Raw genomic sequence first — 12,074 nt, forward strand, 5'->3', positions numbered from 1 at the left:
GGGGGGAAGGAGGAAGGGGAGGGAAGAAGGGAGAAGGGGAGAACGGTGGGGGGTGGGGGCGGGGAAACGTGGAAAATGATGAAATCGAAATTTTATTTTAAAAAAAAAAAAAAATGAATGATGATGATGATGACGTAATTCGTCAATAGCTGACGCGCGTGAGAATTTAATTGGAATGAAAGGGAAAAAAAATATGATAATAATAATAATTTTTTTTTTGACCGATTAATAATAATAATAATAATAATAATAATAATAATAATAATAATAATAATGTAAAACTGGACGTAGATTATAATTAAATGGAAGCCTATTACGACGACGACGAATCGGCCTTCGTAAATTAATTTTTTTTTTCGTGTGCCAATTTTGAAGGAATGTTTTTTTTTTCGAAAACAAAGTCTCCCCTCCCCCTCCCCCTCCCTTTCTCCTCCTCGAACGAAAATTTTTGTGTGTGTTTTTTAGGGCAGAAAAACAAGAAAATTTTCAAGGAACTAAAATGGAAATTTTTTTTTTTTTTTTTTCAATTTACTTGCAAATTTTTTTTTTTTTAAATATCCTCAGGGGGGTTGAAAAAATAATTAATTTCCTCAAGGGTTGATGGACGAGTTTTTTTTTCTTTTACGTATGAAAAATGGCAAGGATTTGACCTTTCGATAAAAAAGGGGGGCAAGAGTTCTTTTGGAAAAATGAATTCCCTATTAATCCATTTTGTTTTTTCTTTTGTTTTTCGGTACGTGAACAAACAAACAAACAAACAGGAAGCTCATCCATACGAAGATTTTAGTTTTCACGTGAAAGTCGAACACGATAAAAGTCGCGACACTTATTTGTATGGCGTCTTCGACGGTGACGAAGGATCTCAAGCAGCTAATTTTGCTCTACAAAGAATAGCAGCTGAAATTTTATTGGATAATCAATTGTTGGATGCGACGACCGACGAAGAAGTTAAAGAAAAACTCAGGTACGAAAACGAAAAGGCAGAAAAACTCGGGATTATTTTATTACGTCACGATTTTTTTTTTTTTTGCAAAAAAAAAAAAAGTTCAAAGTCTACCTAGATCGACCGTTTTCCGGTTTTTAAAAATTCATTCCCCTCAATAGGTTTCAGGTAGTTTTTTTTTTTTTTTTTTGAGATTAAATTCTAAACAAAGGATTTTTTTTTGTTCAGAAGCGAATCTAAAACGTTCAGAACGTTATGACTTTACGGGTAATAAAATTAAAATGGAAGATTTTTGTACTGGAACGTAATAAGAAAAAGTTTTGCACAACCGCCAGACAAACGGATTTAATTAATTATTATTATTATTATTAATTTGTTTGTGTTTGAAATGTGTGGGGGTTCGATGTTCTAATTCGCAAAATCCCAAAGGATTGTTCATTCATTCACTAATTTGTTCGTTCATTTATTTTCCAGGCAAGCTTTTCTCGCTGTCGAAAACAGTTATTGGGATTCCGTGGGAGACAAATTAGCAGAAAGAACGAGCGTTCAATACGAAATACCGGATGATTTGACTTCGTACGAGGCTTATCAGAAATATCCTCACCTTGTTGATAAATTAAATTCCTTAAACACGGAATTATCTTCCGGTAAGGGAAATTATTTTGAAAAATTGCGAATTATAACAATTGTGTTTTAATTTTTATGACAAATTCCAATTTAAGGGGGGGGGGAGGGAGAGGGTCGGGTGAGTTTTAGGATAAAACCTCAAGTTGACGATCTCAACGTTAGATTTTACAAAAGGGGATCGGGATCAAACAGAAGGTAAAGCAAATGTTTGTAAACAAAACAAAAATTAAATGGTCGTCTTGATAGTTTCGAATTTTTCCCACAGATGGCAGTGTTGTCAATTTTTAAATTACCAAATTAATTTTTTTCAATTTTAATTAACATTTATTGATATTTATTAAAATTATTTTATTAAATTTTTCAAAACCGATAATAATAATAATGATGAAAATAATCCCGAAGGAAAATTCGTACGGAAAATAAAAATAAAAGGAAAGAAAAGTCGAAGGGTGTTAGCGGATGAATTAACGAATGTTTTCAACGTGATGACGAGAGTGCGGATGAAAAAGCATACTTACCTGGCGTAGGGGCTACCGTGATCATGAAGGCGGTTCCCCCGGGACGAGGCCTTACCATTGCACTTCGGTTTGGTTGACTCCTGCGAATGCCCCAAATGTGGGCATCTCGGGCGCGTAATTTTTGGTAGTCGGGACTGCGTTCGCGCTCTCCCGGTATTTAATAACTCAAACATAGTCGACCCTCCCCCTCTCCTGAGAATGTGGCATTGTAATCTCGTGCTGCATACCTCTCTCCGCTCCTCTACTCCTGATAATGACCGTCGGCACTTCGCGATTGCGAGTCCTCTCGGTTACCTCTTAATACCCTTCACGTGGATGGTGTCACATTGTGATGCTGCCACGTGCGTCATCTCATCATTGATGCTTTATCATTCGAAATTTATGGAATTTTGTGTTGACGATCCCGAGTACGTGAGGTGCAAATTTCAAGGTTTATAGTACCGACCGCCGTCGGATGTAATTGTCACCTTGACTGTATTCTGGGAAATATTATTATTATCATCAAGGTGTTTGTTTTTGTTTTTTAGGTACCACAGCCGTCGTGGCTCTCATACATAATGGTAAACTTTACGTTGCGAACGTTGGAGATAGTAGAGCTTTGCTATGCAAAACGGATGATAACGGAGTGTTGAAAGTGATACAATTATCCGTCGATCACGATTTAAGAAACGAAGATGAACTTTTGAGAATGTATAAGCTCGGATTAAACGTGGATGAAATAAGGAAAAGTAAGGATGGGGAGAGGGGAAGGAGGGGAAATGGGTTTCCGGTTTTCGGCTCACGTTTTGAATGTTTTCAGGATCGAGGATAGGGAATCAGGAAACGACGCGTTGCATAGGTAATTATTTAGTCAAGGGCGGTTATAAAGATTTTGAAGATTTGGCGGCGGCATGTGGGGAACCCGTGATAGCAGAGCCCGAAGTTCACGGTGGGATACCCATAGACGAAGCGAGTAGTTTTTTACTTTTAATGTCGGACGGTTTGTACAAAAGCCTGCAAGAAGCGACGGGATGCGTGGAGTCTGTCAATAAAGAAATTGCTCAAATAGCCGTCGAACAAGTATGTGGAGCCATTTTCTCTCCCCCTCTCTCTCTCTCTTTCTCCTTTCTGATAATCTATTTGATTCAGTTTAGAATACAGTCGACTTTGACTGGAGTCGCACAAGGAGTCGTAGATAAAATCGTTAGGATACATCACGATGTTTTCATGAGCGGTACGGCGGCCATACCGAGTGGAAAACGCGACGACATGACGCTTCTCGTACGAAATTTCAATTATCCAATGCCGAACGCATTGAACAGTCCGACGAATCCTCACGTGAGGTACGAAAAGTTCGATCAGAAGGGAGGGGAGAAGGAGGAAGAAAATGTTATTTCTTTTTTTTTTGTTTAAGGTTTAATCCGGTCGTGGAAACAGCACCACCGCCGCCCATTAATTACGGATCATCGAATAATGAAGATAACGAATCGGAAATGGTTACCAATGATGACATTGATGATGGCAGAAGAGATACTCAGGATACTTCGACGACGGACAGCAGTGACGTATACCCAGGTTCTTTTTTTTTTAAAAATATTTTCTCCGGTTTTTTCTCGGGTCATAGGTCATGAACATTCGTATGTATATTGATTGTTTCAGAAGAAAACGTTTTGAAACGAAACGAAAGGATCAAACCTTACGTCGATTTCGCGGAATTTTACGAAAATTTCGAAAAGGCAAAATCGAACAATACTTTGCCGCCATCTTTGATGCCTCAAGAATGATCTACCTCACATTTTGAATATCTTTTTTGCGATTATTACGTCATCATTGATAAGAATTCAAGTAACGGAAGAAATTTTTTACGCTTTTTCATTGCCTTAGAACCGTGCAAACAATTTAAATTTTTTATTTGTATTCATTTACTATATATTTTATTATTATCATTATTATTATTATTAATTAATTAATTAATTAAAAACTTTTTTTTTCATTAATAATTGAATTAATTGTCCAGTCGGTTTATTAATTAATTTATAATTTGATAATTGAAAAAAAAAAAAAAAAAATTAAACGTAAACGACGGGTTAATAAACAAACGCGCCAAAAGTAATAGAGTAATTAAAAATGGATTGTCGTGGCAGGAGACTAACGAAAATCAACGTACATGAGTTGATCGTAGCAGAACTTATATATATATGTATATATATTTTTTTAATTTGTAAGTATTAATGTTCCGTTATGAAATTTTATTATTGAGAATCGAAAGTGATTTATCGTAATAATAATAATAATAATAATTTAACGTTAATGTCAGTTATTTTAAAATAATTGACAAATAAAATATTTTTTTTAACAGTAAAAATCCGGTGTTTTTATATATATATATATGTTAGATTCAAATGGGAAAATTGAAAACGTTCATTGACTTGAATGGATTGTTTAAGTATGTTTATAGAAAGAAATAAAACATGTCAGGGTAACTTTTTTATAATAATATGTTTTCAATAATTTGCCTTATTGATAATTATCTTAGATAATTTGTTGAATATTTGAATAAAATCACGTTTTTTTTTTTTTTTTTTAATTTTTGAATCACACTTGAGCTTTTATTTGTTTTTACCAATCATAAGATTATATTTTAAAAAAAGGGGGTTTTTTGTTGTTGTTAAATTTCAGATTATTATGTCGAGTTTAGTAAGTGCAGTTCAAATATCAAAATATTTTACAAGAGATGTTTTCGAAAAGAGTAAATCAGTAGCAAATGTAATGTTTCAAAAATATCTTTTAATAACAAATGTCGGAATTTCTGCATCGCTATCATTTGCTGGCGATGTCATACAACAATATTACGAAATGTTACAAGACGACACGAGAAATTGGGACAAGGGAAGAACTTTTCGTATGACAATAGCTGGCATCACTGTCGGTTTTGTTTGTCATTACTGGTATCAGTACCTTGAAAAATGTTTACCTGGAAGATCGTTAAAAAATGTTTTCAAAAAAGTTACACTTGATCAATTAATCGGTTCACCATTGTACATAACTGTTTTTTTCGCGACAACTTGCACATTGGAAAAAAGAAATTTTGAAGAATTCAAACGTGAAATTATTCAAAAATGGTGGCGTCTTTATATTGCCGAATGGATCATTTGGCCTCCAGCTCAAGTTATTAATTTTTATTTTATTCCATTTAAATACAGAGTTTTATATGACAACACAATTTCATTGGGTTACGATGTTTACACATCATATGTTAAAAATGAAATATCTCTTAATGAAATCGATGACAATAACGATGAAAAAACTAATAATAATAATAATAATAATGTAAACGATGACTTTAGTAATGTGAACAGTAATAATAATAATAATAATAATAATAAATTAAACGATGAGAGAAAATAATAATAATAATTATCGATGACATAGTAATAATTTATTAAATAAATGTGATATGAATAGGAAAAAAAAAAAAAAAAGTAATAATTAAAAATTTCTAGGCTGGCCTAGTTTTTTTCTTCTCTTTCTTTTTTTATGTAATATATATATAATATAAAACTCTTGTTCATTATTATTATTATTATTATTATTATTATATCGCAGGGTTAAAAAGGTGGTGCTAAAAAAAATTAGAATTTTTTATGTAATTACATTATGATGATAAATGATTGCGATATAAAAATTTAATTAAATTGAATGAATTTATTTAATTAATGATTTATAAAAAAATCGTGTAAATAAATTCTGACGTAAAAAAAAAAATATATATATTTTAATAAGTCATAATCAAATTTAATAATTTTTTTTTTTTTTTTGCAATTTAAATCACTTTAATGTTAATAATAATAATAATAATAATAAATTAAATTGTCACAGGGGAAATTAATTAAAAAAGAATGATTTCATTCATTCATTCATTCATTCGGTTGTAACAAATGAGATTGGATAATGTATATATTATTGAACTAGTTGAATTACATAAATGTTAATAAAATCTATTAAAATTACATAACGACGAATGGAAAGAAATGGAAAAAAATAGAAAAAATAATTTTTTTTAAAAATTTGTTATATAATCAAGGTAAAGTCTTGCTTTTTTTTGTCAAAACAATAAAAATTAAAATTTTAATTTGTTATAATTAAATTATTCGTCCTCATTAAAAATTAAGAAAATTTAATTTTTTTTGTTTATAAATAATTTTTGACAATTCATAGTTCATGGTCGATTGTTGTTGTTGTTTTTTTACATGATACTATTTTTTATATAAAAACATTTTTTAACAAATTATTTAAATTTTTTAACATAAAAAAAGGAAATAATATTAATTATGTAAAGGTTAATTAATTTTATTTCAAGATTTGTTTATTTATTTAAGAGGTTTTTATAAATTTAAATTCCGATTACAAAAAAAAAAAAATTCAAGGAAATTAATTAATTATATTCGAATAACAAATGGAATCTTTTGAATTTTTTTTTTTTAAGGTTTTTGAAATTTTTAAAAAATAAATGAGATCCAATTAATTATTTATTTGATTTCCCTAGAATGCCTTGAAATTAATCAATTATAAATCATTATTTATTTATACATATATTATTTCAAATTTTTGAAAAAAATAATTTTTATATAATTTAAAGCCTCATTCTCTTGTTTTGTTTTTGTTGTGTCTTTTTTTTGGTAGTATTAAATGAAAATTGTTTGTTTTGTTTTTATAAATGATCATTAATGTGTGTTTGTGTGTTATAATTAAAAAGAGATTCATCTTTTGGTTAAATGTTATTTAAGTGATAAATAAACTTGAGGCTCAAAAAAAAAAATACAAATATTATGAGAAAATGATACCATTTAGGATTTTTGTTTCTGTTTTTAATTGGTTTTTAATGTTTGACAATATATACTTTTTTTTTGTTTTGTTTACCTTAAAGGTAATTAAATTAGGGTTTAACAATCATATCAAATGAGATAAAATAGTTTTTATAATAGTAAAAATAAATAATTTGGAGATCTTATGGTTTCCAATTGTGTATTCGACGTTGGGAAAAATTGAAAAAAATGCTTTTTTAACGATGAATATTTCATTTAAATGAATAAATAATTGTCAATCAAGCTTTTATTTACTGCGAAAAAAGAAATTCAGTTGTTATATCCGTTCGTAATCACGTATTTTTGTTCATTTTACCATTTTTTACAAAAAAAAATATAATAAACAACGAATGTATATTTATCTTGACGTGGATGCAGACGCGATGGCGGTGAATGATCGTTATTTATCGTTTCCGGTTTTGGCGTTCCCGCTTCGTTATGTTTATTATAATCGTGAAAAAATGATTGTGAAAGAAAATGTTTTTTTTTTTATTGTGAATAAAAGTTTTTTGAACTTGTGTTAATATAAAATAAGTTTTATGTGTTTCCCTAAAGGGATATTTCAATTTCTTAATCGATAAATTTAGATAATAAATCTTTTGTAATTAATTCTTTAAGCAAGCCACTTTGTCAACCTTGATATTAATGGCTTATAATTTTTAATCATATGAATTTTGAATGAAGTGCTAAAATCAAATAATAATTTAAAAACTGTTATTATTTTTTTCCTTAGTGAAATAATAATCGATAATCAATAACTAACCACAATAATTTTTTGTTTTAGCTGTTGTTAAAATTTCAAGAAAGGTGAGATGATGATTCATTTTATGTTGCTGGTTAAACAAGTAAAAAGATGCAATAAAAAAAAATTTTCATGTGCTTGATGTTGTGTGCGTTTCGATTGCAGAAGATTTAAATAAAATGAAAGAAAGAAAAAATTAACAGCATAATCATTGCATAATGTTTAAAACGATTATGTAATTCCTTGTTACAATATGAATATTTAAGATTGTAGTTGTAAACGTTAAGTAATTATTATAAATTTTGAATTTCATCTCTTTAATTGTTGTTGTCAATGATGGCATATGAATTTACAAGACAACAACAACAACAACAATGTTGTTTTCCAGGTACTCATAAAATTATTATTTTTTGTAATATGTTTTGTAAATTAAAAACTTTTTTTTATTGCAAATGTAGTTGTATACCTTTAGGATAATATTTAAATATTGATTATGTTACATTGAAGAAAAAGAAAAAGTTAAATTTGCAATCAGGCATAAACTTGAATGAAGAAAACAAATTTAAAGTCGCCATTTTGAAATATATGTTTGTTAAAAAAAAAAAAAAATGGTATGAAGGAGTTTGAATAGTATTTTTATTTTCAAACAATACACATTAAACTAAAACTTATATTAAAATGAATGAATTAGGTCGAGTAAGAGAGAGAGAGAGAGAGAGAGAGAGAGAGCCAAGAGCCAAGGGCCAAGTTGTAATAATACAAGACTGCCTTGAAGAGAAAGGCGGCGGTGGGAGAGAGTAAAAATGGAGGGGCAAGGACAATTCCATGTGCCCCGTTTTTAACATATACCCGAAAACCTCATCGCAATCCACGATGGGGATTTACGGTGGAGATGGAAGGGAAATAAAAAATTACATCAGACCCGGAAGGAGTAGAGGAAATTCTATGGGGGCCCTTATCTGGGCCCACAGTTGGAGTTAAAATGTTTTGTCATTTTATTATTATTATTATTATTATTACAGTACAATCCAACAATGTTGTTTGATTTTTGGCGATTTGAAAAAGAACCTGCGAGTACGACGAGTGCGACCACAACGTCTAAGAAGTTTATTATTCGTGTTATCAGTCGTCCGTCGCCATGATACCAAATCGGACGTTTAAATAATAATCGTGTCAATAATTTTATTTTTTTCGTTCGTTTTTATTTTAACGTGAATTTTTTTTTTTTTTTTCATCGACGATATTATCGTAGTGATTGTTATTTTTTTTAAAAAATTATGTATATTTTTTCGTTAGTCAATTTTATTTAATTGGGAAAGAAAGAAAACGGTTGAAACAATGGCACCAAACGCGGTTGAAATAAGAGATGCGTGTAAGGAATTCGGACGTTCGTCAAAAACGAACGTAATTTTAAAAAATTTAAACATGACAGTGCCACAGGGTGTTATGTAAGTTTATTAATTTATTTATTTAAATAACGTGTCATTAATTTTTTTTACTTTTAAAGTTATTAACGTGTGTGATTACATTTAAATATAAACTTTTTTTTTTAGTTTATGTTGTCTATATATATATATATTTTTTTCAGTTATTTTGAACGGAAGGCGTGGCTATTGACACGAATAATTTTCGAGTATCTGTGACCGATATATATATAAAACAATAATTATTATTATTATTATTTAACTCGAAATACAATTATTAAAAATCGAATCGATAATAATAAATAATTTTTTTTTTAAAAAAAATATTCTACGACGTTAAAACTTTACGAACGTTGATGATTCGTTTAGGTTTTGAATTTTTTTAAGGTTTTTTGCCGGTTAGTTTATTGAACCTGATTTATTCACGTGGATTTAGATTTCGACTTTTACTACATATTATCATCATCATCATCATCACCTACGACGAGATTTTCATTTCTTTTTTTTGTAACGTTTCTAACATTTTATTATTATGTAAAAAAAAATTTTTACAGTCAGTTTTCTGATAATGATGATGATGAAAAGGTTTTCAGCAAATGGGGAAGGGGAGAAGGGGGGGAAACAAAATAATGTCAATGAAAACAAGTTATCGAAATTAATTAATTAATTTATTTATCATTAATTTTAATATAATGTAATCGATTTTTTCTTATTTTTTTTTTTGTAGGTTAAACGTTCCAAGGGTGGTTCTGATGTTACTAAAAAAAAAAATTACATTTTTACTAATCATTAATCCTTGTTTAATTAATTTCAAGGTAGAATAACTAACCAACTAACTAACTAACATTCGAAGTAATACCAACGTAAAAAAAAAAAAAAAATAAATAAATAAATAAATAAATTTTTGGAAATGCCAAAATAAGTAAAAGTTACGTTTTTTTATTTTATTTTATGTAATTAAATTACATGGTAAAGTTTATTATTATTATTATTATTATTATTATTATTATTATTATTAGCGTAATAAAAATAAGTTGTTGATAATGATAATAATAATAATGAAAATTTATTTTTCATTTCCTCGTTGCAGATACGAAAAAAAATTTTTTTAAATCAATCAAAAAAACATTAAAAAATGTGATTTTTATCACATGAGGTTTTTTTTTGTCTGAATACGTCACTGTTACTATCGATTACGTCATAAATTTTTTGTACTTTTTTTTTTTTTTTAAATTTACCCAAAAAGGAAAATTTTTTTGAGATTCGAGAAAATTTGAAGAAAATTTTGAGAAAATTTATTGGAGTAAGTAGTCAAACAATCAATCGTTTAAACAAAACAATGGTTTTTTTTATTGCGATAATAATAATAATAATAATAATAATAATAATAATAATAATAATAATAATAATAATAATAATAATAATGAATTTAATATTTATGGAATTCCATAATTATCAACTGGAAAATGACTTTTTCGTCTTTGAACGGTTCAAGGAGGAAGGAAATAAATAAAAAAAAAATTATGCGGAAAATATGTAGTAAGGGTTAGGACAAGGCAATTTTCTTTTTTCTTTATGATGTACCTGAGAAGAAGGAGGAGGAGGAGATGAAGGAGGAGGAGGAGGAAAAAGAAAAGAAAAAAATTACAATGCGGAATATTAATTACAATCCTTATTATTATTATTATTATTATTTGTGTGTTGCGAAGGCGGCGTTATTATTGTGTATGCTATCGAATGAATTTTTAAAAAATTTTTTAAATGTGTGATTTAATTTTTTGGCGGGAAAAAAAAACGCGTTTTTTAAAAAAAATTTTATTTCGCGAACTCTCACACATTTCTATAATTAATTAATTAATTAATTTTTATTAGGATTCGTTCGGTTTATAAATGAATGAAAATTTATTGAAATTGAATTTAAATGTCACCTTATGTGCCTCTATACGTTTCATTTCCTATAATCTCTTACTTAATAATAATAATAATAATACAATTTCACGTCTCGGAAATCACGTTTTTTATTTTATTAAGTTAATCATTTTCAATGATGAATTCTTTGATGATTGATGATTAAAGAATATTCTAGATAAAAAAAAAAAAGGAAAATTTATTTAATTAGTTTATATATAAAAAAAAAAAATGGTTAGAATGAAAATTGTTACCTTTTACAGTCGTGCTGGAAAATTTGGGGCATTTTATAATTACAAACGCGTTATCATTTCATAGTATTTATCATTTTCTATCTATCTCTCTCTCTCTCTCTCTCTCGTAATATAAAAAAAAAATGGTTGAAAAATGATTTTATTATTTCATCTTTCTTGGGCGATCGTTTGTAATTCGATTCGTTTAATAATATCGAATGTAATAATAAAATTTATTACTTTGGAGGATTAAATTATTTTTTTCTATTACATGATATTCGTACGGGGGGTGGGGTGGGGAGGGGAGGGGCGGCGGATGTTACATGATAATAAACTTTTTTTTTTAAACCAGTGATTATAAATACAGTTAAAAGTAAGGAGAAAGTGGTAGGAGTAAAATGACATGGTGTAAACTCTAAGGAAATATTATTAAATTTATCAGGAAAAGATATTAAAAAAAAAAATTATTGAGTAATAATAATAATACTAATAATAAAGCTAACGAAAAGAGTAAAAAATTATTATTATTATTACTATTTTACCTTCACGCGCTCTTTACGTATTAATTTTATTAATTAATTATATGTTATTTAACGTTTATTTATTAAAGGGATATAAATAAATTTATTGTATAAATAATAATAATAATAATAATAATAATTTTTTATTTACAGATATGGTTTGCTCGGTGCGAGCGGATGTGGTAAAACAACACTTTTATCCTGTGTCGTTGGAAGAAGAAAACTTAATTCTGGAGAAATTAAAGTTTTAGGTGAATATCCGGGTACTCGTGAATGTGGAGTACCTGGACACCGCGTCGGTTTCATGCCTCAGG

The 12,074-nt window shown here is 28.4% G+C and overlaps 3 protein-coding genes across 3 annotated transcripts in view; all 3 read left to right on the forward strand.

Moving 5' to 3' along the window:
* Positions 1-689: 689 nt before the first annotated feature.
* Phum_PHUM433350 (mitogen-activated protein kinase kinase kinase 7-interacting protein, putative) lies at positions 690-3,851 on the forward strand (the record flags this gene model as incomplete). Its single annotated transcript, XM_002429406.1, has 7 exons — positions 690-964; positions 1,418-1,590; positions 2,616-2,816; positions 2,888-3,147; positions 3,217-3,410; positions 3,482-3,642; positions 3,727-3,851. 7 exons carry the CDS (start codon positions 690-692, stop codon positions 3,849-3,851), a joined length of 1,389 nt encoding a protein of 462 aa, XP_002429451.1.
* Positions 3,852-4,752: 901 nt separating this feature from the next.
* Phum_PHUM433360 (protein SYM1, putative) lies at positions 4,753-5,693 on the forward strand (the record flags this gene model as incomplete). Its single annotated transcript, XM_002429407.1, has 3 exons — positions 4,753-5,425; positions 5,571-5,579; positions 5,674-5,693. The coding sequence occupies 3 exons, from the start codon at positions 4,753-4,755 to the stop codon at positions 5,691-5,693; spliced, it is 702 nt and encodes a 233-aa protein (XP_002429452.1).
* A 3,319-nt stretch (positions 5,694-9,012) lies between these two features.
* Positions 9,013-12,074, forward strand: part of Phum_PHUM433370 (ABC transporter, putative) — a gene marked incomplete at both ends in the record, with an annotated part of 10,504 nt that continues 7,442 nt past the window's right edge. The window contains 2 exons of the mRNA XM_002429408.1: positions 9,013-9,122; positions 11,914-12,073. Of these exons, the coding sequence (XP_002429453.1) occupies positions 9,013-9,122; positions 11,914-12,073 (270 nt within the window). The remainder of the gene's footprint in view (positions 9,123-11,913; position 12,074) is intronic.

Source organism: Pediculus humanus, genomic scaffold, assembly GCF_000006295.1.
Source record: "Pediculus humanus corporis 1103172108202 genomic scaffold, whole genome shotgun sequence".
Lineage (NCBI taxonomy): Eukaryota > Metazoa > Arthropoda > Insecta > Psocodea > Pediculidae > Pediculus > Pediculus humanus.